General features: G+C 42.7%; 1 protein-coding gene across 1 annotated transcript in view; it reads right to left on the bottom strand.

Annotated features, from left to right (window-relative positions):
* Positions 1–25,648, bottom strand: part of Arhgap35 (Rho GTPase activating protein 35) — a 110,408-nt gene that overhangs the window by 44,178 nt on the left and 40,582 nt on the right. The window contains 4 exon segments of the mRNA XM_047527659.1: positions 6,005–6,043; positions 6,046–6,084; positions 6,087–6,147; positions 18,729–22,605. Coding sequence (XP_047383615.1) covers positions 6,005–6,043; positions 6,046–6,084; positions 6,087–6,147; positions 18,729–22,412 — 3,823 coding nt within the window. The 5' untranslated portion in view covers positions 22,413–22,605.

Below are 25,648 nucleotides of genomic sequence, written 5' to 3'. Positions count from 1 at the left end.
GGATCCTTTTTCTTGTGTTTTCCTTTTAGTGGGAGTGGGAGTGGCACAGCAACTGCAGGAATCTGCCACATGCCCCCTCTGCAAACAAAGCTTCTCTCCCCACACTCCCAGGACTTCCTTCTGACACTAACTGCTGCCTTCTTCTCCAATCAAAACATATAGCACAGGGTTGAAAGTGTGGCTCAGTGGTAGAGCATGTGCTTAGTATGAGGAAGACCATGAGTCTGATACCCAACACCCAGTCCTAATATCTAGAATTCAGTTTACCTAAAGATGGAATTGAGAAGATGCCGTTCAAGTTATATAATGTTAAGTTAAACAAACAGCTGGGCACCTGCCTGTAATCCCAGAGAACAAGGAGGCTGGGGCAGGAAGATCTCAAGTTTAAGACCAGTCTAGGCACACCACACCCTGTCTAAAAATAAATAACAAATTGCAGAATGGTACAGACACGATCTCATGCTTTCAAATCTTCTGGGGGACCAGCAATGGCTGAAAGCATAATCCAGCTATTAATGGAGATCACATCTGGAGACTGGAATTCTAAGCCATGCTCACTTTCTATTATACATACCTATAATGGTTAACTTGCTTTATGGTGAGTATATTACTCTTGTTTCTAAAGTGATGGTATGTCCCAAGCATCCTAATTTGTAAATGGTTAAGCCACCTTCCTCTCCACTATGAGATTTCTTTCTCCTCTGTTTACTACACTTCTACTGGCTGTGTTGCTGGCTGTGTTGAGAGGTAGATGGTTGCATCGGAAGCCCTAAGTCTCGAATGTTCATTCCAACACTACCAGTAGGAGTGTAATCTCCCAAGCAGTCCCTCAAAAGGGATGATGCGATGCTACATTTGCTGGGAGAAGCGTCTAAGTGCCAAGGTGTAGGAGACAGACACAAAAATAGGGACGTGATCACTTCTGACTCTGGACTGCTTGGACCAGCCTGACAAACAAGGTTCACTGGGAATGGTATCACCAATTAGCCAGGAGTGCCTGCCTGAATCCCAGTGTGAAACTGTGCAGTCCTATGGCAAGTCAAGTCTACCATCAGTGAGAGGGAAAGATGGACAGGAGGCCTGCTTTCCCTAAGAAAAGTCAAGTATAAGTCAGCTGTAAGTCAGTCAGAGCTGAGGAAGACACCAACACACAATTCGTTTCAATTGTTAAACACCATCAACAGAGGCTCCTGTGCCCAATCACAGATGCATCCTGGCTGTAAAGGAAGACAGCAGTCCTGTGTCCACTGTATCTTGGAGGGCTCAGCTGGGGCCACACTCTTGAGGTAGCCAGAGTGGAGTTAGAGGGGCCTGAGGATTGATGGGCAGGTTCAGAAAACACATGACAATGAAGGAACATTCTACAAGACAATTTGTCTAGACTCTTCAGAAAAGGTCTTCTTCTTCTTCTTCTTCTTTTTTTTTTTAAGGCAGAGAGGACTGTTCTGGACTAAAAGGAGTAAAGAGGCAATAACCAAGATACACTATGCATATTAATTAGATCCTGAAGTAAATAACTCAGACATGACAAATTTAAGTCAAATGAGCAAATTTAAATATGCAATTAACTACTAAATCAAGGCATAAGCACACATACACACATATATGTGAGCGCACACTTTTTTGTGGCAGGGGCGGGGGGCCAGTGCTATGGATAGATCCAGGGTGTTGTGCATGCTTGGGAAGTTCTCTGCCACTGAGCCATACCACAAGTACATGGATAACAATCTTAAAAGTGATAATGTTAGTGCAGTTAGAGGAGAGTGTTCTAAACTAAGTGATATATGCTGAGGATTTTAATAGTAAGGTGACATGGCATCTGCATTTTGCTTTAAATAGTTTAACAACAATAAAAAGGGGAGAAAAGGACAAAGGTGGAGAAATATTAGCCACCTGAATACCAGGTGCCACAGTACAACTTTCAACGTTTCAGTAGACGCTACCAACCTTGAATTGAAAAGTTGGAGGAAGAAAGGAAACAGCCGAGAGTGTTCACACTTAAAGTCAGAAGTTCAAATGAAGGGAAGGGAGACAGAGCACATTGCTGGTGAAGCTAACAGTGGTAACCAGCTGCTGAGAGCACTTCTGTGGGCCAGGTACCATGACATGCCCTGTGTGTGGGCCTGTCTAAGCCCTCATGGCCCTCTATGATGCAGGGCCTGTCGTCCCCTTGTTCCACAGATGAACAGATGGCAGAGCAAAGATTGTAACCCAGGCTAAAATGCAAATTGGACACTTTGTCACTACTTTAAAAGGTCTCTCTTAGCTATTCTGCTTCTTAAGTACATCAGGAGAAAATGCTACATGGTTAAACAATCTGTGTTATGGTCATTTTGTTGGGGCAGTAATGGCACTGGAGTCCAGGCCTTCCTGTGTGCTAGGCAAGCACTCTACCACTGAGTTACACCCAGTCCTCTGCTACAGTCACTTATGCAACATTATACAACAATGCATATGGCAGTCAGGTTTTCCATATTTTCAAAGAAGTTGTATGAAATAGATATATTTAATTTTTATTTGCCAATGAAAGTAATTTTGTTTTAAAAAAAAAATGGTTGCCTGGGAGCAATGGTGCACATGTGTACTCCCTGTTACTTAGGAGGCTATGGCAGAAGGATGGCAAGTTCAAGGTCAGCCTAGGCAACCAGAAGACCAGAAGGACTGGTAAAGCGCCCCTGGCTCCAATCACCAGTACTGGGAGGGTGGGGGAGAATATGTTTTCACAGCGTATTTAGCAACTGAGGAATATGACTGTAAAACAATGTCTTGTTTAAAATGCAGACAGAATCATCATGGAGTGGGCTGGAGGGGTCAGGAGCATGATATGCACCTGGCAGGCAACCAGGGAGCATGAAGCTGTTTTCCAGAAGAGAATGGACTGGGGAGGGAGTGATGATGGGCCAGCAGAAATGAAGTGGAGAGAAAAAGTTAAGAGATGACAAGTAGATTTGACAGACTTGGGGCTTATCAGATGAGTCTTGAGATGACTTTGATGCTCCAAACATTTTTAGGCAGTGATAGAATCTAGCTGAGCTTGAACCCAGGGTTGCTTAACCACATCCCCACCCTTTTTTGAGACAGGGTCTCCCCTAAGTTGCTTAGAGCCTCAATAAGTTGCTGAGGCTGGCCTCAAACTTGTGATCCCCCTAACTTAGCCTCCTGAGCTATTGAGATTACAGGCATGTGCCACCGCACCAGGCCCAGCTGGGCTTTAAGAGGAACAACTTGGGGGTGGTTGGAGGTGGAATGAGGGCAGGGTGGAACAGGTCTTTAGGGCTGAAAGGATTCACAACTAGAACAGCAGGGAGAGGTGTGTTCTCAAAGAGGATGCACAGATCTAATCATGCTGAGTTGAAAGCTGGAGAGCCAGGCAGGCAAGGCAGGTCAACCCACCAGTACGCTCAGCTAGAGGGCATGTGAGGAGCACAGTACCCCATGATCACTGTTCCAGGCAAGTCATGGCTGGATGCTCCAACTAGTGTGTCATGGTTGGGGTTGTACCTCAGTAGCAGAGTGCTTGGTTAGCATGTGGGAGGCCCTGGGTTCCATTCCCAACACCTACTTCCCCTCAAAAAAGAGCAAATCCAACAGTGGGTGAAAGCATTAAGAGAAACCTACTACTTCTACAGTCTCTAAGTAGCTCCCTACAAATAATAAGGTCAAAGGGGAAATGAGCAGCTACCCAGTGCAGCAGACTGGCGGACACCACCTTCCTCAACTAAGAGAAGTGAACAGCTCCAGTAATGGGAAAAGCAACATCACACACCTCCTGATGAACTGAGAACGACATGCCATCACTGCCTGTTGTTCCTGCCCCAAAGCACAAAACCAAATTTAATCATGAGAAACATCCAAACAAAACAAAACAAAAGCCAAGTTGAAGGACATCTACAAAAGAACCGACCTGTATTTTTTAAATGATCAAAGTCATGAAAAACAGACCAAACTGCTCCAGATTAGAGACTAAAGAGATTTAACAACTACATGCAACATGAGGGTCAGGATTAGGTCTTGAAGCAAAATAATCTCTGTATGCTGCTACGAAAGACATTACTAATGAAATGAAAATATCTACAGATTATAGATAAGATTAGCACTGAATCAATGTTAATTTCCTAATTTTGATAACTGCTTAGTATTTTCATAAGAGAATGTTTTTAGGTATATCCACTCAAGTATTTAGAAGGTAAGGTGCATCATTATCTGTGACTTTTGAACATTTTATAGAAAGAACAATAAAAAGAGACATACAGAGAAAGGATGACATAGCAAATGTGGTAAAATTAACATTTAGTCAAATTGGGAGTTTTTATAATTTACAATTGTTACAGTTATCAAGTATTCCAAAATAAAAAAGTTAAGGGAGGGGGACTGGGGCTGTGGCTCAGTGGTACAGCACTTGCCTGGCATGTGTGAGGCCCTGGGTTCGAACCTCAGCACCACATGAAAATAAAGTTGAAAAAAAGATTCATTGACAGCTTAAAAAAAAAAAAGAAAAAGAAAAAGAAAAGAAAAAGTAAGGGAAAAAAGGTGTCCTACCTCCCTGCATGAAAATAACCCAAACTCCAAAGTGCAGGTCAATAAGGAGTGGCTTTAACCACTCAAATTTGCTTTCTGCAGATTTTTCTCCTTGTCTGAGTGGAAGGTGCCAGGAAGAAACTGCTATGAAACCAGTGTCAAGGGATGGACAAGGTTTTGGGTATAGAATGGACTAAGCAGGGTTGCAGATCTGCTTATGATTATGCAATGTGCTTACTGAGATTCAACCGTAGGTACCCATCCTGTAGAAAACCCTAGAAATAACCACAAAGTCTTTGGTGAACTTCAACTTGAAAGCTATCTTCCCTGATTGAGCACTTCCTAAGTAAATATTAACATTCACTTCAGCTTCACAGGCTGCTGATGAAATGACTGTCAGAGGATGGTGGGCTATCTACACCACATGATACTTCGTATCATTACAGAAAACACTGGTGTTACAAAGAACATTAAGGGAGAAATACCTACCTTTTTCAAATTAATATAAACCTGTACTTTTTGAGCTTGACTTTTGAACCTAGGGGTACTTAACCACTGAGCCACATCCCCAGCCCTTTTTATCTTTTATTTTTAAGACAGAGCCTTGCTAAGTTGCTGAGGCTGGCTTTGAACTTGCAATCCTCCTGCCTCAGCCTCCAAGTCACTGAGATTATAGGCATGTGCCACCACACCTAGCTTGAGCTCAACTACTGATGCTCAGAACCAGCCTGAGTATGTGCCCAGTACATCACCTGTTCTTCAAAGGTCATCAGCTTTGAAAGTATCCAGGAGAAAATCAGGGAACAAAGGGTGTGAAACTAGAGGTCAAAGAGACACATGGTAGCTCTAAACAAACTGTTTTAACACAACTAAAATCTTGCAGAAAATTTTAAGACAGCCTGCATTTGTGATAACTCCAAGTTGTTAATGTGGCTGAAATTCAGCCGTACGAGCACAAGATATCCAAGCATTTTGTTTTTTTTACTTCTGAAAAAACATCCTATCAATACACGATTCTCAGGTACTTTGTTCAACAATGCCACCAGGGGCTGTAATACTCACAACTATGCATGAACCAAATGCATTATGTGTCCAACATAGCGTGGAGAACATGTTGATAAAGATGCCTTTCCTTGCCCTAAAGGAGCTTACAGATCTATAGGCAACACAGGTAAGTGACAGGCAGTGTCATACACTCTGTCTGGCTGGGTGCACAGCTGGCCAGAGGAGAGACCTAACCCACCACAACTGCAGTCCTGAAGACAGAGCAGCTCCCACATACTGCGAAGTTTAATAAATGCCACACAATAGCTTCGCTGCTGCATGAAAATGGAGGACCCACCTCCATTGTCAGAATGCTGAGCTCTTTCTCCAAGAGCATCTCACAAAAAACCACCATAGTTTCCAGAAACTCCAGAAGGCCTAGTTCTCAATAAAGTTTCCTGTAGACAGTGGAAGGCCCCATATGCTGCAAGGTCAGACTCACCTGTGGCTTCAATGTACTCGATACATCTTTCAATAAAATGGGGATCGGCTTCTCTGGAGTTACAACAGTTGTTAAGGGCACCCAAAGTAGTTACTCTCCCAGGTTGCCTTTGTGATGGACGGTCGAGGTTTGGGCTTTGGTTTCTGTCCAAGAAAAAGGAAGCACAAAAATAAAGTGAGTATCGTCGTGTATCAATAAAGCTTCTAGAGAGGAATATGCAGTGAGGTAGAACCGATGGAAAGATTTCAAGTAAGAGAAAAAGACCCACTTGCTCATCTCAGTAATTTTGCATTTTCTGGCCTACTAATACCAGAAAAGATGCCAGAAGGTTGCCACACAGTCACACCTTGAGTGTTGAGACCATTTTATTAGAACAAAGATGTTTATAAGAAGCAGGCCAAGTTTATTTAATAAAATAACAAAAGATGACTACCCACATCCTTTATCAGGGATGAACTGGAGTAAACAGGAAGTTTTCCAAACACTCCACAAGGATAAAGTTATTATGTTCTCAGAGATGGCTAAAACCTTCAAAAGATAAAAGCTGGATCGGAAAACTAATAAATTCCTCTTTTCAGAAAAGATGTACAACGTAAACTCTGCTAGGGCTGACAACTCCAATAAGAATTCCCTTTGATACACTAGTCTAGGGTGAATTCCCAGTGGTTTCCACATAAGAAAAGGGTAAAGACAACTAATAAATAAGACAAATATATTTCTTTGTCTATTCTTTCCCCAAAGTCATCTTCCTTATGAGCAGCAGCAGCAACAGCAACTACTTGAGAACCTACTATGTACCATGCAAGTTCAAAATTTAATCTTTAAATTTCACAAGATTCAATTTCACAAAGGAGAAGTTTCAGGTACCTAAATAACCTAGAGTAAGTGGCAGTGCTTGGGACTCAAACCCAGGAAGGTCTGTTCAAAGTCCACACTATTAATACTGAGATATTCTGCTCCAAATTATTCAACACTTTCATTTGAAAGCTCACATGAGGGTGTGACCCTGCTCTACACAAATGGTAAATTTCCTAAAGCCATAGAAAGGTACTTAACCTTTTGTTAAAACATCTACTAAAAAGAGGAGGGCAACCAAATAGTATCAAGGTAAACACACCCAGGTGTGTCTGCAGCAATTTGGTTTCATTTCCAAGTTGATGAGATCAATGTAGAAGGGCAGATTGACTTGGAAATGTACACAGGCCATAAACCTAGTTAGAGATCTTTACATAAAACCCACTGAAGGAGACAACTAACTGCCAGGTCATCAGTTGACCTTTCCTTTCCCTTCCCCTGCCCATCCTCATTCTTTTTAGTACCCTTTATAAGGGAACAAGTCACTTCCTGTTTAGTCTGAGATTCTTCCCCATCAGCACTGGCCCCTGCCAAATACTGGGTATTAAACCCAGAGGTGCCTTACCACTGAGTAAAACGTCAGCTTTTTTTCCCCCCCAATTTAACACATGGGTGCTCTACTACTGAGCTAAACCCCCAGCCCTTTTTATTTTGAGACAGTGCCTTGCTGAATTGCCCAGGCTGGCCTTGAACTTTCCGATTCTCCTGCCTCAGTCTCCTGAGTCACAGGGATTACAGGTGTGTGCCACCATACCTGCTTTATTATTGTCTTTAATTAGGAGCTATTAGAAACTAAGATGTCCAAATAATGAGACTACTATTGTTAATCTCCTTAATACTAAAAATAAATTATATTTCAGAGATTTAGGTAATTTAAAAATTTTAATAATTTATTTATTTTTCTCCATTGTTGGGTAGCAAACCCAGGGACTCATGTATGCTATGCAACCATTCTACCACTGAGCCACATCCCTAGCTCAATTTTTAAAAATTTTGAGACAGGGTCTTGCTAAGTTGTCAAGGCCTTCAATGTGCAATCCTCCTGCCTCAGCCTCCTGAGTTAGTATTTTGGATTACAGACCTACACCACCATGCCCAACTTAGTCTTGAGATTCTTTGATAATGTCCTGTGCAAATGAGTAGTAAAAAAGAAAACACACCAGGCGTGGTGGGGCATAGCTATGATCCCAGTGACTCAGAGGCCAAGGCAGGAGGACTGCAAGTCCAAGCCAGCCTCAGCAACTTAGTAAGACTCTGATTCAAAATTAAAAAGAAAATGGGCTGGGGATGTAGCTTAGTGGAAAAAATGCCCTGGATTCAATCTCCAGTAATAAAAATAAATAAATAAGTAATAAAAAAGATAACAATGCAAACTAAAAAAAAAAAAAAAAAAAAAAAAACAAGTCCATTTCTTGGTTGCTGGTTGGTAATACTTCAGAGAACAAACTAAAGGCAAAGAGAAGCCTATCTTCACACATCCTGATGGTTCAACATGGAGGACACTGGGGTCCTGGAGAAGAACTAACTAGATAAGCCACAAGGCCTGGCCCTGCCCACTGCTGGCCAAAACCTGTGATGTGGTCCCTTAGTCAAACAGGCTCTGACTTTGGACTTTTAACCAAAGAAGTAGGTGAAAGAAAGTTAGTGATAGACTATCTGTTTTTACAGAAAACAATTTAACCAATCTAGACAGACTGCCCAGCATATTTTACTTGTGTAAAGTACACCATAAAGAATTTAAGTTTTGAATCGGGTGTGGTGGTACACACCAGTAATTCCAGCCATTTGGACAGCTGAGGCAGGAAGATCACAAGTTCAAGGTCAGCCTAAGCAACTTAGAGACCATATTTCAAAAATAAATAAATAAATAAAAATAAAAAGGGCTGGGAATGTGGCTCAGTGGTAAAGTGCCCCTGGGTTCAATGTGCAGAACCACTGAACACAGACCCCCCCCCCCAAGAAAAGAAAAAAAGAAAAACTTAAGCTTTGAAGTCTAACAGACCCGAGTCAGAATTCTGACAAATTCTGTGAACTGAGTCAAATAATGTGCCATATCTACCTATGTGAGGTGGAGTCTGGTGACAAGGCAGTCATGAGGGTTAAATGATATGAGTTACGGAAGTGGCTCAGCACCTTGTACACAGTGGTCATCCAATAAACTCAGAGTTCTTACAAAGGAAAGAGAAGGGCTGAGTACTGTTGTTACACATTGTTGCAACCAGATGCATCAAGCAAGCCTCTCCCTGAAAACTTCCCTAACATTTGAAAGGTTAGCTCTGGAGCACGATTAACTAAAGTCAACCATCTGTGTTGAAACAATGTTCTTTCATCAATCCTGCCAAATTTCCCTATCAAAACTAACCTAATAGCATTGTTCTTCAGTAAAACTAAGACTTCTAAGTAAACTGTTGTAAAGGGGGAAAAATGGAACTAAAAGGGAAGCTGTGAGGAAGTGCCTCCTAATCACATAAAGCCTTCTAGACAGTTCTAGTAGCCAGATAAATTTTAATCTCATATTTCTTCACCTTTTCAGGACCAAACATGATACAGGTATGTTTTATCAAAGTTGGCTAAGAAAATTTAGCTCTAGTCAACTGAATACTTTTATGCAACAGACCCAAAGTTCTTTTACATGTGTTACATCACTCAAGTTCACAACTGATCTGTGGGTGTGGATGTTAAGCACCACTGGATTTTCCTAGGACTTTCCAGTAGCTTTCCCATCCGGTTGGTGTGACTGCAAAACAACCTGTGCTCTCAATCACTTCCGTGTACAGCCTCCTTGTGGAAGTTCGTGGGATAAATGAACACGGAGCATCTGGAGAACTTCTAATGGCAATAGATAGCCTCATATAAAATATCAAAGACCTCTAAGCTGGAAAAGGAAAGAATGGGGCACTATGATAAGTATGTCCAAATGGCTTCCAAAGGGGTCTTTTTTTTTTTTGGGTGCTGGGGATTGAACCCAGGGCCTTCTGCTTACAAGGCAAGCACTCTACCGACTGAGTTATCTCCCCAGCCCCCCAAAGGGGTCTTGTTGAGAGAGATGAGAGAGATGGAAGGTTAAATCAGACAGCTGCTGATTTCTTTCACCTCAAAAAGTCCAACACTAGTGCAATCCTCAGCTCATGAATGTAGAAATGGAGACCAAGCTCTGCAATACCATCAACCTCCTGCTAAAGGAGATGGATTTTCCCCACCCTTTCAACTTTTAAGAAAAGAGTTAAACTTTGGTTTGCAGAATGTGCAATACATCCTTGAGATAACTGTAGACTCTTTAGGGTGTCACAAAATTAGGAAATGAATTCTTGTACAACTAATTCTAAACCTGCCTAGAATGGAAATCAGGAGTTTGTGGCATGTGCCAAGGGTGGAGTCAGACTGCAGATACAGTGACTGACACTTCAGGCGTCTGAAAGATTACTGGGCACACTTCAGCTGGAAATGCCATTCTTGAGTGGCCTGCCAGAAGTCTCCTGTTCCCAGTCAGATATGTGTCCCTCATCACAGAGTCATGGGGAACATTCTCTGCAGCAGGTGCTTAGAGAAGATAAAGTGACACTAACTCAACATCCATCTTCTTTGGGGGATACTCACTCAGTGGGCTGACCTGAAAAAGCATCTAGCCAGCCATGACAACCAACCCATGAGAACCATCTACACATCTGTGCCTCAAAGTGTAGGGTACAACTGGGTCAAAAATGGAACAGTGATCCACGTGAGTACTGAGTGACCTGCAGTTATGTCAACCTCACCACCACCCTGAAAGGTAAGGTCAGATGCATGGTCCAGAGGGAGGCTTGGAGAGATTCCAGCCCAGTGTGCACAGTGCTGTCACTGATGACTGCCAAAGTCCACCTCCTCCCTCCATGATGAAATGTCACGGCCCAGACACAGGGCTGGACAAGCATGGATCACCTTCACCTTGACTTCTCAGTACCACATATAAATAAATATAATACAGGTCCACTGACAACAAAAAATATTTTTAAAAAATTAAAAAGAAATGCCTACTTCTTAGTCTTTAAACTGATCATGTGTCAAAGCTTATAAACAATGGTTTATGCCAATGCTGCATTTGGGGCAAGAAATTATTGGAATGAGCCCCTGGCCTCTGGGTTTTTGAGAAATAGGGCATAAACGCAAAACTCAAGACTGTGGTAAAGTAGGAAACTACATTCACCACCTGCCTCTGCTCCCTACTGGGGTGTAAACCTACCCCACAGCCTTTCCAAGCCCACAGGGGTAAGATAAAGGGTAGAATGTCAGCCAAGGAATAAGGAAGAGACAGGAGAAGGGGTCCTTCCTTAAGTCTAGAAGACATTTGGAATTGAGAGTCTGATGTGCAGTGGAATCTCAACAAGTATGCTGAACAGTTTCCAATAATGCACCTGACCAATATTCCTTCCCTGCTTCCATGCTTGGGTAAGGGCTGCCTGGGTGCAGATCTCTTCTCCTTTCATGTTCTGCTCTCACTGACAAGAGGCTCAGAGGGCCTTGTTCACACTTGGGTAGTACTGTATCAAAAATTCTTTTAAAAAACCAGATGAAATGGTTAATTCCCTCTGTCACTCTACAGGCACTGAGTAAGGTACACACACACACAACTATTTTTCTACTGGGCTAAGTTCTTAGAAGGCAGGGATCTTGGTGTTTTTCTTTTCTTTCTTTCTTTTTTTATTTTGTGGTGCTGGGGATTGAACCCAAGGCTCTGTGCATGCTAGGCAAGCACTCTACCAAATGAGCTACATTCCCAGCCCCTGGTGTTTTTCTTTTCTTTTTTCTTTTTTGCAGTGCTGGGGATCGAACCCAGGGCCTTGTGCTTGCAAGGCAAGCACTCTACCGACTGAGCTATTTCCCCAGCCCCGTGTTTTTCTTTTTTAATGAATTATTCAAGGTCATTAAAGGAAGTGGTGGCAAAGATAATACCAGGACCAAAGTCACCTCTCACCTTGATGAGCTTACTCTCTGACTGGTAAAAGATGGAGCCCCAAGAACAGCTGACCTGGACATCACACAGGTAAGAACTAACTGAGTGACAAAGCAAAAGGCCAGGAGGACTGTTAGTACACAGGCAGTTCCAGGCCTCCAGTAGAGAGGCCAGTCACCCTCTCTGGATAATAATAATCTATTTTCTTTTTTTTTTTTTTTTTAAACTTGTTTTTTTTTTTTTTTTTTTTCTTTTTTTTTCTTTTTTTATAAAATTGTAAACAAATGGGATACATGTTGTTTCTCTGTCTGTACATGGCAATAATCTATTTTCTGTGAACAGTGGGCATAGCTCCTTAGTGATCTCAAGTTGTCAACTTCAAATATTTTCTTCTGCTCTCCATAAATACTCTTATACATGTCTAAGTACCTATTTCAGATCATATGATAACTAGAGTTGTATACCAACTAGCATAGTCTCCCAGGCATTAAACCCAGGAGCACTTAACCATTGAGCCACATCTCCAGCTATTTTTATTTATTATTTTGAGACAGGCTCTTGCTAAGTTGCTTAGGACCCCACTAAATTGCTGAGGCTGGCTTTTAACTTGTGATCCTCCTGCTTCAGCCTCCCGAGCTACTGGGATTACAGGTGTGTGCCACCATGCCTGGCTAGCATAACCTTTTAAATGCTGGTAATGTAGTTAACAAAGACAATAAAAAGGGGCTGGAGTTGTGGTTCAAAGGTAGAGCACTTGCCTGGTATATATGAGGTACTGGGCTCAATCCTCAGCACCACATAAGAATAAGTAAATAAAATAAAGGGTATTGTGTCCACCTACAATTGAGGAAAAAAAAAAAGACAATAAAAAACAGAATCCAGCCAGGCACAGTGTTGCACGCCTGCAATTCCAGCTACTCAGGATGTTGAGGTAGGAAAATTCCAAGTTCAAGGCCAGCCTCAGATACTTAGGGAGTCTCTGCCTCAAAATAAAAAATAAAAAGGGCTGGGGATGTAGTTCAGTGGTAAAATGCCCCTGCATTCACTCCCTACTACCACAAACAAAAAAATGAGAATGCAGGTTTTTGGATATGCAACTTTTTTTTTTAATGGCAGAATACAATATACAGAACACAGTCTGGAAAAGGGATGGTGTTATCTGAATGGGGAGGAAAGGGAAACCAACAGAAGCAGAGCCCCAGCGGGTCACACACAAGGCTTGCCAGGTTGTGTGGTGACATACTCTGGACTAACTGTAATGAAGCAATTTTAGAAAAACTGAAAAATTCCACAAACAACATTACTCAAGCTTCTTCCAAATTCTACAATCAACACTGCATCTCTGATCAGCAATTACTCTCTCATTTTCAAAAGGACCTTCTTGCTGCTCGCTTATGCCCCAAATGTCCTCCTGCTACTGGCTCAGAATAAATCCAAGTTCAAGTTTAAGATAAAACCTGTGGGCAGACTAATTCTTGCTGGAGAAGTCTATTCTTTAAGGACAAATGTTCAGATTTGGTCTCCTTCAGGCTGGCAGTTAGTAGCATGATTCAGTCACTCACTAGCTGAGAGCATTTCTAGGAACGAAGAGGAAGGGGCATGAAGTCCTGGCCTTCCTACCATTTAGGCCTCCTGAAGGATGAGAAAATAAAGGAAGGTCAGTCATCCACCACAGGCCCCATATAGAGATCATAGCTTTTTGCTCTAGAAAGGCATGAAGCCTGGCAAAACTGCTCCATTCCTGTTACTCTCACTGACTCAATTCATGGCCAGTACAACTAAGGACTAAACAGAGAGGAGGGCTTGAGAGATCCAGACATGCTCAATGCCCTGCCTGGAATTCTACGCACGTTGATGCTGCACTTCCCAGCACTGTGGCCCCTTCTTTATTTGTTTGCCTCTTCCTGAACACTGGATGAATTCATGTATAAGTCCTTCCCTTTGGAAGCAGAGTTAATTCCTGACTAAAGTTGAAATCATCTGGATCCCTGCAAAGGTATTTCAGCATCACCAAGTATAGAGAACAAGTTAGCTCAGTGAAGCATCACCACAATTCTCTGTTCTTTAAAAAACAGATTTGGGTTGCCTATTGTAATTTTATTTATTTATTTTAAGCACAGGTGTGTGCTGAAAGCTAAGGCAGATAGTTAAAATATAGTCTACTTTTATCACAAAACATGATACAGAAGCTCTTCAGGTTTAAATAAACGGAGAACCCAGTGACACCAGTTTGAAACAATTTCTCAAAGTTCCAGTGGCTATTTCAGGGTCTCCATGCCACTTTTGTCTTCTATTCAGCTAGACTCTAATACCAGAAACAAATACAGCATCATGCCATTCTTAGGGAACAGTGTGGGGAAATGGACTTTGTTTATAGATAACTAAGGTCCTTTGTTTGAATGGACAAATTGAATGGATTGAGTGGTAACTGATCACTGAATATTAGCACCTGACCATTGAATATTAGCAGCTTTCTTGTGGATTCAACTCTAAAAACCCAGTGGGAGTAGAAATCAGGAGACTGGGTTCAAATATCTCAGCTCTGATGGTCATGCATGGTGGCACACACCTGTAATCCCAGGCACTTGAGAGGCTGAGGCAGGAGAATCACAAGTTCAAGGCCAGCCTGGGCAACATAGGGAGACCCTGTTCCAAAATAAAATAAAAAGGACCTGGGAATGGAGCTCAGTGGTAGAGCTCCCTGGGTCCAATCCCCAGCACCACTCCAAATCAGGCAAACAACCACCATCTCACCGAGTAGGGCTAGCCTTTTCTGAAGCACACACTGAGTCTTTCCTGAGCAGGTTATAAAGAACTCAGTCTCATAGCATTCAGCTTGTCTATCAAATCAATATCCCTCCAAGGGGAGCAAGCAGTCCACTTCTCCAGCTGGTTTTTATTCACACTAGAAACTTTAACTCCACTCTAGGCCTCACAAAATGAGAGCTGTGTCCACACAAAGCCACAACAACCAGCCAATTCACTGAATCCAATGAAATAAGCCAATTCACTTGGGGGGTTGGGGGAACACAAACTGTCAAACTGGTTACTTGGTGCCTTATAGACCAAACAATGCTTGATTGAATTGGTTAGCTTTTCAATAGGTTGTCTTGTCATGTGGCAGTTACAGTGAGTGAAAGATATTCTTTATCATTCTTTTTTGTCTTTTTTTCTTTTTACACAAAAATAAGAACACATCAGATAAAAGGGTAAATAGCCAAGAACGTCCTCTCTTTAAATCATGGTCAAACACATCAAATTCAGGACATTTGTGGAGCAAGGTTCCCAGCTTATTTCTTGGCTTTAAAATAAGAGCCGCCGATCCCAATCTCCTCTTTGCAAACGCACGGCACTGGGAGACAGAGACCATGTGCAGCACCAACGCTTCAGACAAAGCTCTATTCACAGACCTCACTGAAGTGCAATCACAGTTTCAATTTCATTCAGCAGAGTGCGGAAGGCTCCCACTGAGGGTGGGTTGCTGAATGGTTCCTCTGGGAAAAGGACCCAGAAGGAGAGTCAGCTTTACAGTCTGCACTTTCATTAGGAGAAATGAAAGCTCATCCCTCTGACTCCAGTTTCACAGCAAAGAACTAATCTAGCAAATTAGCCGAGGGACCTGGGTGATTTTTCTTTCTCCCCCATTGGTGCACTGGCACCCAGAGCAGAGGTTTTTTGCTAGGACAGGTGCCAGGGGAAGCACCAAGAAAACAGCCAAGTAACACAAGGGTTAAAACTTACACAGAAAGGAGGGAAGGTGTTGGTCAGCTAGCCCGGACTACCTGTCTCCTTTTTCTGAGTATGACAAGCCTATTTCAGTTTCAGGTCTCCACTCACCCTGTGCCAATGCTTCAGTCTAGTTACACACCAACAGCTGCTAAAGTGTCCCTGGTCTGCCCTGTGTCCATTCCTCCCAACCTAAGAGGAAGGTGCTCCCTCTTTTACAGCAGGATATGGAGAAGTAACTCATGTGCTCAAAGTCCAAGGGAGGAAGTAGGGGAGCTGGGATCTGACCAGAAGTCCCCTGATTCCCAGGGCCTCAGAGGCTAATCACTAAACCCTACTCGACCCGAACACCCCCAATCCCTGCTGTGGGTGCTCTGTCACATCCAGCCTTCCCTGGGCAAGAAAGAGCTGGGCCATTCCCCCAGAGTGTCTGGCATGGACGAGGGACTGAGTTGTTTTCCATGACCAACTAAAATTGGAGTGCCTGGCTTTCCCCTCACTTCAAATAAATGTCATATTGCTTTGCCATGCCAATAAAAATCAAAGGCCAAATCCCCAACAGTAGGGCTGGCTTGGCCTTCTCTGACTTGCTGGTATCTTGCTTTTCCAGTAAAACAAGTGTCAATTTGCATTTTTTAAAAAATATTTTTTAGTTGTCCATGAACCTTTATTTTATTTATGGTCAGCATATGTGGTGTTGAGAATCAAACCCAGTGCCTCACACATGCTAGGTAAGCACTCTACCATTGTGCTATGACCCCAGTCCATCAACTTGCACTCTTAATGGTAGCAATTTTGACAGAAAATTTGCTCTGGTAGCAAAGGTTTTCCTCCTCTCTGCACTGGGCTGACAAAGCAGCCATGCTCATTCAAAAACCATTCTCCATTGCAGGAAAAGACAATTTCACCTAACATTCACTCTTTTCAAAGGATATTCCTAAACTGACTTCTGGCATGTAATTGTTCTTGGGCCAGAGGAATTGTTTCTTTTTGACTCAAAGAGGCATGGTCCACATCACTAAGGATGGGCCAGCAGTCTCGGCTCCTTGCATGGGGACCTGGCAGCCCTGAGTTAGGTGGTTTCAGATGAAGAAGCCTGACCACCAGCACAAACACAGCCATCTCTAAGGCTCCGAGGCCAGCTGTTCTTTGAGTCTGCAGCAGAGTGAGAGTTCTTGAAAGCACAGCTTGTTCTGGAATGTATTTTAGAAGAATCACTTTCAGTAAGTATTAAAAATGTCACCAGAAGTCAGAAAAAAATCATAACTCAGTATACTATTATACCACCTTCCTAATTCCCAGGTGTGCAAACACCCCCACAATTTAGAAGACTGTCAGGGTCTGATAGGCTCTCCTGGCAACAGGCTTTACTGGGAGTGGAGGAGGAAGAGAAGAAAGTCAAAATGTTCAAAATGTTTGGATTCGAGCTCATTAAAAGGGAGCTTTGGGAAAATATCGGGAGGCTGTTTTCTGGCTTCCTATGTAAGGATGCTTTGGATATGTCTGTCTCCTTCCAATCACTGGAGAAAAAAATACTGGAGGCAAATCAAATGAAGGACTCCATGTGGAAAAACAAGCTGAGGAGGATCCAATAGAAGAATGCATGATTCTATTATCACTCAACAGGCAGATGAGGAGAGGGCAGAACACATGACACCGCCTCTGCCCTGACACTGCACAGGTAAGAAAACTCTGGAAGCTCCTGGTTAATGGTGACTGGGGAGCATTGTGCACACAACGAGGGAACACAAAGCAGATGCGATTTCCTTGGGAGGCAACAGAACCACGTCCCTCCATCTCTGAGGGTCCTAAGTGCTGCTGAACGTTATTCTTTACAACAGAATCGTCAGTTCTCAAGACAGCCTGGACTCCAGAGCCTTCCGATTTGGTATGTTTTGGAATAGCACACGTTTCTGGCAACTTTGCTTTCCACAAGTCCCTGTAATACCGCCAGACAAGTGACTTTGTTCTCTACTATTTCACAGGAAGGACAGCAGCAAACACTTTCAATGTAGAGAAACCATTCTGTGTATCATAATGCTGGGTCAAGGGTTGTTGTATTTCTGTTGTGATCGCTCATTAAGATGTCTTTCTCTGGAAAAACAGAGTATGTCCTGCTACTCTAAATGGGGAATAAAAGAAAAAGACTAAGCTGGGGACAGGGTACTCCTTACAGATTTCTGCCCTACAAACTACAATTCTACTCAAGAAAAAAGACTTCATCTATTGCTGCACTGGGGTCACTGCCTCTACATACCGCAGAGCAGGACCGACATACATGATGCATACTGTTAACTGTTTAATCCCTTCCAATTTTCCTCCCTGCCCCACTTGTGGTCCCTAAGTAAAATGTGAGGCTCTCTTGCTGGGAGTGGTGGAGCACGCCTGTAATCCCAATTGGCTCTGGAGGCTGAGGCAGGAGGATCACAAGTTCAAAGCCAGCCTTAGCAATTTAGCAAGGCCCTGAGCAACTCAGCAAGAGTTGAGCTGTACACGTGGATTTTTATGGCAAACATCAAAAGGGGTGACTATAAATAAAATGTAAAATAAGAAAAGGGCTGGGGATGTGGTTCAGTGGTAAAGTGTCCATGGTACAAAAAAAAAACCTCTCACTGATAGCAGCAACTTGCTGAAGGATATGATAAATGGAACTAGACAGCTTTTCAAGTTTGTAAATATGAGACCGCTTTCTCTCAGTGGCAAGACTCTTCCATTTATGTACCTGAAAGCCTTTCGCTGCTTTGTGAGTACAAATAAGCATCAATTTCTCGCTAATCTAAAATGTAGCAACCTTTGTGGATCAGCAAATGTATGGATGATATGTATATCTAGCAGTAAGAGCCTGAGGCAGGTAATTCTGCAATATGATGTTGAAGTGAAGAAAGAATAAGTATATCGTCACTGGCTTGACCACTTGGCAGGCCATAGTCAAGTTTTGCACCATATGCTTATTTTGATAATTAATTATTGTTTTAGACAAAGACAACTCAGGCTACCTATCCAAGGTCCTAACTACTTGCAGGCTGCCAGTTGTAGTGATCTGAGATACCACTAACTCTTTAAAGCAAGGTCAAAAATATAATATCTTTCTCTTACACACACAGGAAGATTTTTTTAACCAAAGTTGTCCTTGAAGTCATCAAAGTCATCATCAATCAACTCTCCTGAAGTCAGTGCACGCACACCCTGATTCACTCTAACCTGGTGTCTTACCTTAGTGTTCCTCCTTAGACTACGAAGGATATTCCTCCTCCTCGGGTCTTCATCTGTTTCGTATGGAATGACAGCATTGTCCCCTTTATAACCCTGGGAAGCCTGATCCTCCTCCTTCTTTCTGATGGGCCCCAGCTCATCGTCACTCCCCACGCTGAAACTGGTTCGATAACGAGCAAACCGCCCCAGTCGGGCGCATCTCGTCCTGTATAGCACTGGCTTGCTCACAATGGATACCTTGCGGCCTCGCTCTAGAGAACTGGTGTCCATCTCACTGTCAGAACCATTGCCACTGCCATTGGACTGGGCTTTGTTAATATTCCGAATGGTGATGATTTTGCCTTGGGTGCTGTCGTGGGGCACAGAGTATATATTTTCTTCTTCATTCCTTGGCTTGACCACAGCATCCATGGGTTCAGCGTAGTCAGAAGGATCGAAGCCATCCTGAGGCAGCCAAGGACTAGAGGACACAGACTTCCTCTGTCCATCCCTGTGGCCTTGGTCTAAATAAGACAGATCTCCCTTTGTAATTTCAAAATGGACGGGGGGCTTTGGTTTGACTGGTGGAGGTACTTTGTTGTTCAGTTTACTCTCAAAATTGCTCATGATGAAAGATAGCCCGTCATTTCCCTCCAGTTCCATAGAAAGCTTGGAATGGTCTTTGGACAGAGAGGGCAGTGATGTGTCTTCTCGGAACAGGGTGTAAGATGGGGGCTCGATATCCTCTTCTGAATCCTGCAGATTTGAGTTGCAGAGTGGTGAGCCAGCCCGGGGGGAGTTAAAGACCTCCTCAGTGGTGCTACAGGCCTCGGCAGCATTATCGTACATATGAGTGGCCTCGATTATGTTCTTCTTCTCCACTACATCTTTAAAAAATGGGTGAAAGATCTCAAGTTTGTGCTGGGGTTGGCTACAGGGGATACTTGTGAACCTTCCATCAATTTCTTGAGCAATCTCCTCCCCCTCTGTCAGTTGTTCCCGACTTAAGTCATTGTCCAGGACATCTATGGCGCCATCAGTGAGTGCTACAAGCTGGATAGGGATAATATCCTGCACTTCACAAAGAAAGGCACATAACATAGCCAAGGAGGCCTTACGTTTGGCTGAATAAAAAACAATGTACCCATGAACCAACCGGCTCTTTCTGATACTAAACGAGGAATGGTATGAGAGAATAGACAGTTCAATGCGCTTTTTGTGTAGCCCAATTGGAAGTTCAAGTAAAACAGAGTTGTTGCTCCCACAATGGGAAGACTTACAGGTTTGGGACTGAAGGACAGGAAAGAGTATATCGTCTGCACTAAAAGGATCACCACACATCAGACACATAACAATTCGCAGATCGACATCGGCTAAATCTTTGATGCTAGCAGTAGAACTGACCAGGTTTAAGTTTCGCTTTGAGTCTAGTAGTCCCTTCAAAACTTGACTGATTTGTTTCTCATTAATGTTGCGTCCATAACCGATGCCAGCAGAAGCCGGGTCGAGAAAGACACACTGAAGTTTGCTAGCAATTTGTTGACCTTGTTGTATTAAGCTATGCAGGGTCTCTCCGCTAGTGTCTCCTCTCTTATTAACCAAAATTAGTGTCAGGGGGAGGTGGACTAAATGATTATCCCGCCGGCCCAGTGTGGACTCTCTGCTTTTCTCTATACTCTCTACTACGTAGGACAGTGATTCCTTTGAATTGTAAAGGCAGAGACAGCCGTGGGGCTGAAAGGTTGGTGTCTGGAAAGAGTTCACAGGAAGCCTGACATTCCCCTCTATTGGCCTCAGGGAAAGTTCATACATTTTACCATCTATCACATACTTGTCATCATTGGTACAAAGAGCTCGAATCTCATTGGCCAACTCTCGGGCGAGGCCATCTTTGCCCAAGATAACCAAGTTGATCCTATCAATGTTGGGGTCAGAAAGTGAATTTTTCTGATTCCGGTCAGATGGTCGGATAAACCGAGAACTAATCAAGTGCTCAATCCTAGCGTCCACACAAGCTGGGCAGCTGGGGCAGGTCTCTTTCGTTGGGTGGTACACGAAATGAATGTGCTTCAGAATGAGGGCATCCCGCTCTGCCTGGAGCTTTTGTAGTGCTTTAAATCGCTGTTCCTCCCCCAGGACATCCTGAATGACACCCATCTTCTCCTTGCTGGGCTTCGCATCCAGCTCCAGCTCATAAAACAATTCTGAATATTCCAAAAGCAACTCCTGAAATTCTTCCTTTGCTTTGTCTATAATCTGCTTTTGATGTTTGCCATAAATATCCATGTATACAGATTCTTCTAGCCACTGATAGAAATCTTCATTCATAATAAAACTACGGGCCTCTTCCCAAGGTTTACCGGGAGTTATGAAAGGCGAGGTCTCCAGGTTTTCCTTGAAAGCCCTTCTCATCTCCGCTCTCCTCCTCTCATTCCTCAGCTTCTCTAAGTGGGTCTCATAGAGCTGTTCTGCAGGAACAGTATCCATTAAGTCAAAGGGAATCCGTTCATTTTCCATGTTGTCAATGTGACTGGTGGCATCCCATGGTGTCTCTTCAAGCACAACAAACCACTTCAAGAATTCTGGTTTGGTCTCTAAGAGTTTTTTGGCTTTTATGCAGCTTAGGTGGTCTATTTCATCTAGATTAGGAATAAGCGCTTCAAAAGCTAACGGCAGGGCAGCCAGGTACAGCTTTCTCCTGCGCTCAATGTGCTCGTGCTTTAGGCGGTGGATGTGCTGTAGAAACAGCTTCTTGGCCTTCTGAGTCCCTTCCAGGTAGACATAGTCCTGGTACTCTGGGGAGGCCTGCATCTTTCGGCTGACACTCAACCAATTCTCATTGTGATTTTTCACAATGCGACTCACTAGCCACTCATACTTGTCTTTTGCTGTAGCTATCTGCTGGCTCTGCTGTTTGAGAGCTTCAAAATAAGGAATAATTTTCGTCTTTCCCCGACTTTTATCAATGAGTTGCACTAAGGTGCTGAAAGCCAAGTCCACGTTTACATTGGATCGTGCTGAGGTCTCTACAACCTGAAGGTTCTTTTTGCTTAAGGCAAAAGTATGTGCATCTCTAATGTACCGCTCAACGCCCTCGTCGCACTTGGTCAGGACCACCACTATGGGTTTTTTTGTTTTTGCAAGCTGATTGTAGAGATTGGAGACAAACTTGAGCTGGTCATCAAAGTTCCTATTCATGCCCCTGCTAACATCAATACCAAGAAGAAAACCATCCACCAGCAGCTTTCCATCTGGCATTTGTTTCTGCTCAAAGTCCTGTTCCAGCCCCAGCTGGTCAGTGCAAAAGTACATGAGTTTTTCAGCTGATGCAAGCTTGGTTGCAGCAGCTCTCTTGATGTAGGGCTGCAGGGCCGTGCTTCGATGAGGCTGAAAAGTTTGATCATCAATAAATTCAGTCTGCTCCACAATGTGCATCTTACATTCCACACAATCCTCCAGGGAGCGGCTAACTTCTCCCCAGTAGAGAAAGTGGTCATTATTGACCACTCGCCCACCAAAATCACTGGTGCTGAGGACAGAGGTATGGTCCAAGTGAAACTCATCAGCACTTGGGCGCACAAAGCGGTTGCAGAGACAAGACTTCCCAATGCCACACTGGCCTTTCTCCTTCTCAGTCCCAGACAATCCCACCACACTGATGTTGTAGGTGGGAATGCGGACATCTTGCTTTCTTGCCATCATCATCGTCGACACATCCTGCCACAACCGGCCACTTCCAAGATCAGATCAGTGTTTTCCAGCGGAGTGGATGGCTTCCCAACATTACCAGTGGAGAATGGCTGCCCAAGAAGCACGAGGGTCAGGACCCATAGTGCTTGTGTACCACTATGATGTCAGTTTTCACCACTTCTCATTGCCAAATAGCCAACATTTCTTCCTAGAAAAAGGGGAAACAAAGAAAAGCCATCAGCATCATTTTGGAACCCAATTTTAAACACTGAACTATAACAAAATTTTTTTAACTAAGTGTTTAGTTAATACTTAATGTGCCAGGTCTTATGCCAGGTGAAGATATTATTGGTGAATAAGACTGACATCTATATGCTCTCAAAGAAGTAGAATCTAGACTAACAAAGGAAGATATAAATAAGGAGTATGCTGAATACTAAAGCAATGTGTGAGGGCTCCCTGAGAAAATGGCTGAGTCCAGGCCTAGGCCAAGGTGTGTACAAGATCAGTCAGGAATATCTTGTCCAAGAAAAACAGGGCACCTTGCAAGGACATGAGTGTCATCAGAGTGGCTCCCACTGGCCAGGTCTGGGACAATTGGAATGCCAAATAATGACATGCTCCTAAAGAAGCCAAGTTCCAGACTTCAGTAGAAATAAGTAGGGCATTCAAGGGAAAGAAGAGATAAGACTTCCCCATCCCTTCACTTCCCTAGGCGACTGCTTACATGAACAAAATCATAAGATGTTTGTGCATGTTTATATACATCTCTGAAATACTGAACAGGAGAGATCTGTACAAAAATCAAAGTGCTTCTCCACATTACTCTGTAGTGTAGGTTTACATTCTGTTTCAACCTATGAAGACACTTAAGTTTGACAGACTCTTGAGAAGGGCTATTTAACAAAGCCACTCTCCACTAAATTCTTTACCCCAGGGTCTGGCAGGTCTCAAGGCCACTCCCTTGGCCAATCTTGAAATGCAACTTGGCAAAACCAGTCCTAATTGAAGTGACTGCTGCATGTAGCTGGCAAATCATCCCTTGTCTGTGACTCAATTATTCTCTATAAAGTAGGTCTAATAATTTATCCCTTCCAGCAAAAATACTGGCTTGATTTTTGAAATGAACTACAATGCATTATTCAACAACTTGTTTAGTTATTATTTTTTAATGGCATGATAATCTCAATTATCTGAAGGATGCTAAAGAAAAGAAAGCAAAAGTCAGCTCTAGACAATGTAGAATAGAATTACAGAACTAACACCCCACCCCAAACCAATGAGAATTAGCTGGCACAGAAGTGGTTAATTTTTGGACCTCTGGTAACTTTCCACTTGTTAGAAACCTAATAAGTTCCTTGGTATAATAAGTACACTCATCTTAGCTTTGATGTCTGGATAATGCAGTTTTACTAGTTCCTCAATAGGACTGAATTACACTGTAAACAAAGGCTGCTATAAATCTAAAGACTTCTCAAACACTTGGTTTAAAGGAAATAACTATAAGTGCCTGGTCACATACAATTTTCTAAGAGGTGGGTAAAAAAATTAGCTGAGTCACTAAATTTAATGACCTGAAGGTCACAAAGAGAAAGAAGAAAGCACATGCTCAAGACTTCATCATGTCTTAAGAGTTAAAATCTGATGGGAACTGGTATTCATAGTGGGTAACTGAGATACTTTATTTAAAAAATCAAAATATGCATTCTAATAATTTTCCATTACTAATCCTTTTTAAACTGAAGAGTTACAACAGAGAAGAAAGGAATTCTTTAAAACAGTAACTCCCTCTATTTTTGAGTCTTACAGAGCTACTTACATTAGAAAAAGACAAAGATCCTAACAGTTTCACATTTGATGCCACGAGTTAACTATGTCAGAGAGGAACATATCTCAGGCACATTTTCTATTCTTTGTCAAGAATATACTGTCATAAAACATAAAGCAAACATCCACGTGTTTTTTAGAACTTGTCACCAGTCATCTAGAGCTGTTTGTGATTTATTTAACCAAGACACTGGCTCCCTACCAGAGTGCCTCTACTGGAAGGTAAGAGGCTGTTTTTTTTTTTTTTTTTTTTTTTTTTAACACCTCTACAGAACACCCGGGGTGAGAAGTGGTAACATTCCCAAGATATAACACATTTCCTAGGACCCAAAAATGCCTCTGTGATTAGTGGGCGCTGAAGTTCATACTGTAAACAGCTCCATTAGGATATGCCTAGTGCGTTTTAACACTCCCCTCCCAGGAACCCTGCCTGCCTCCCCACAGCAGGAAACGTTCCTGACTCTGTGAGCTGGAGTGCCCTGGAAGACACAGACCTTCCACCATTATTCACAACCAAACCACCATCTCCAGCTATGAGAAAAGGCAACCACTTCCAGAAACACCATCAACTAATACTATAAGGAAAGCATTTCATAGGGAACTACTAGCAAAGGAAGCAAAATACTTGTTCAGCAATTTCCCTTAATTTGAATGGAATGGAAAAGGAATAAAAATACACATTGTAACAGTGCAGAAAGCATTTCCTGAACCTCCTTAATACCTCAACATCTTAAATTTCTGAATAGTTTTCAAAGCTATGAGTTACATGAACAGTTAAGCAGATACAGGGTAAAACTTAGCTAGGGGAGGGGATGAAAGGAAAGAATCTACACAAAAAGCACTTTCACTGAGACCCATGCCTCAGTTTTCCAGGATTTTACCTTCCAAATGGGCCAGGAAGGATGGGATAAAAACAACTCCAATAAGAAGAGAACACTATTTTCTGGTCTATGGAAGCACTGAATTTAAACAAAATATTTTCAAAAACTCAATGCTCCCATTTTCATATTTATGAACACTAACATAAACTTTCTGGTTTCTATTTGTTTTTCCTTTTGAACACAGACAAATTAGAGAAGATGGAAATACAGAGTATAGAATTTAAGGTCCTTATTCACCCAATTTATTCATCCATGAAATCTAGTGATATGCAAAACTGGTATATTGGGGCATTTTGCTGTAAACAGGAATTATAATCTTTCTTTTGGACCTGAGATGTAGCAGGCATCTTCATTTTCTGTTAATCAGATTTCTGTTGGAATCTGAAGAAATGCCATTATTCTACTCATCTATTTATGACACAAAGAATGTCTTATGAAATGATCACATCAGCTCTGTTTCCTGAGCTGCTTCCTTCTGCCACACTCTTCTGCCATGATGTTTAGCCTCACCTTGAGCCCCAAAGAATGGAGCCTGCTATCTAT

The sequence above is a fragment of the Sciurus carolinensis genome, chromosome 16 (genome assembly GCF_902686445.1).
Source record: "Sciurus carolinensis chromosome 16, mSciCar1.2, whole genome shotgun sequence".
Taxonomy (NCBI): Eukaryota; Metazoa; Chordata; class Mammalia; order Rodentia; family Sciuridae; genus Sciurus; species Sciurus carolinensis.
This window is presented reverse-complemented; position numbering and strand designations above follow the sequence as displayed.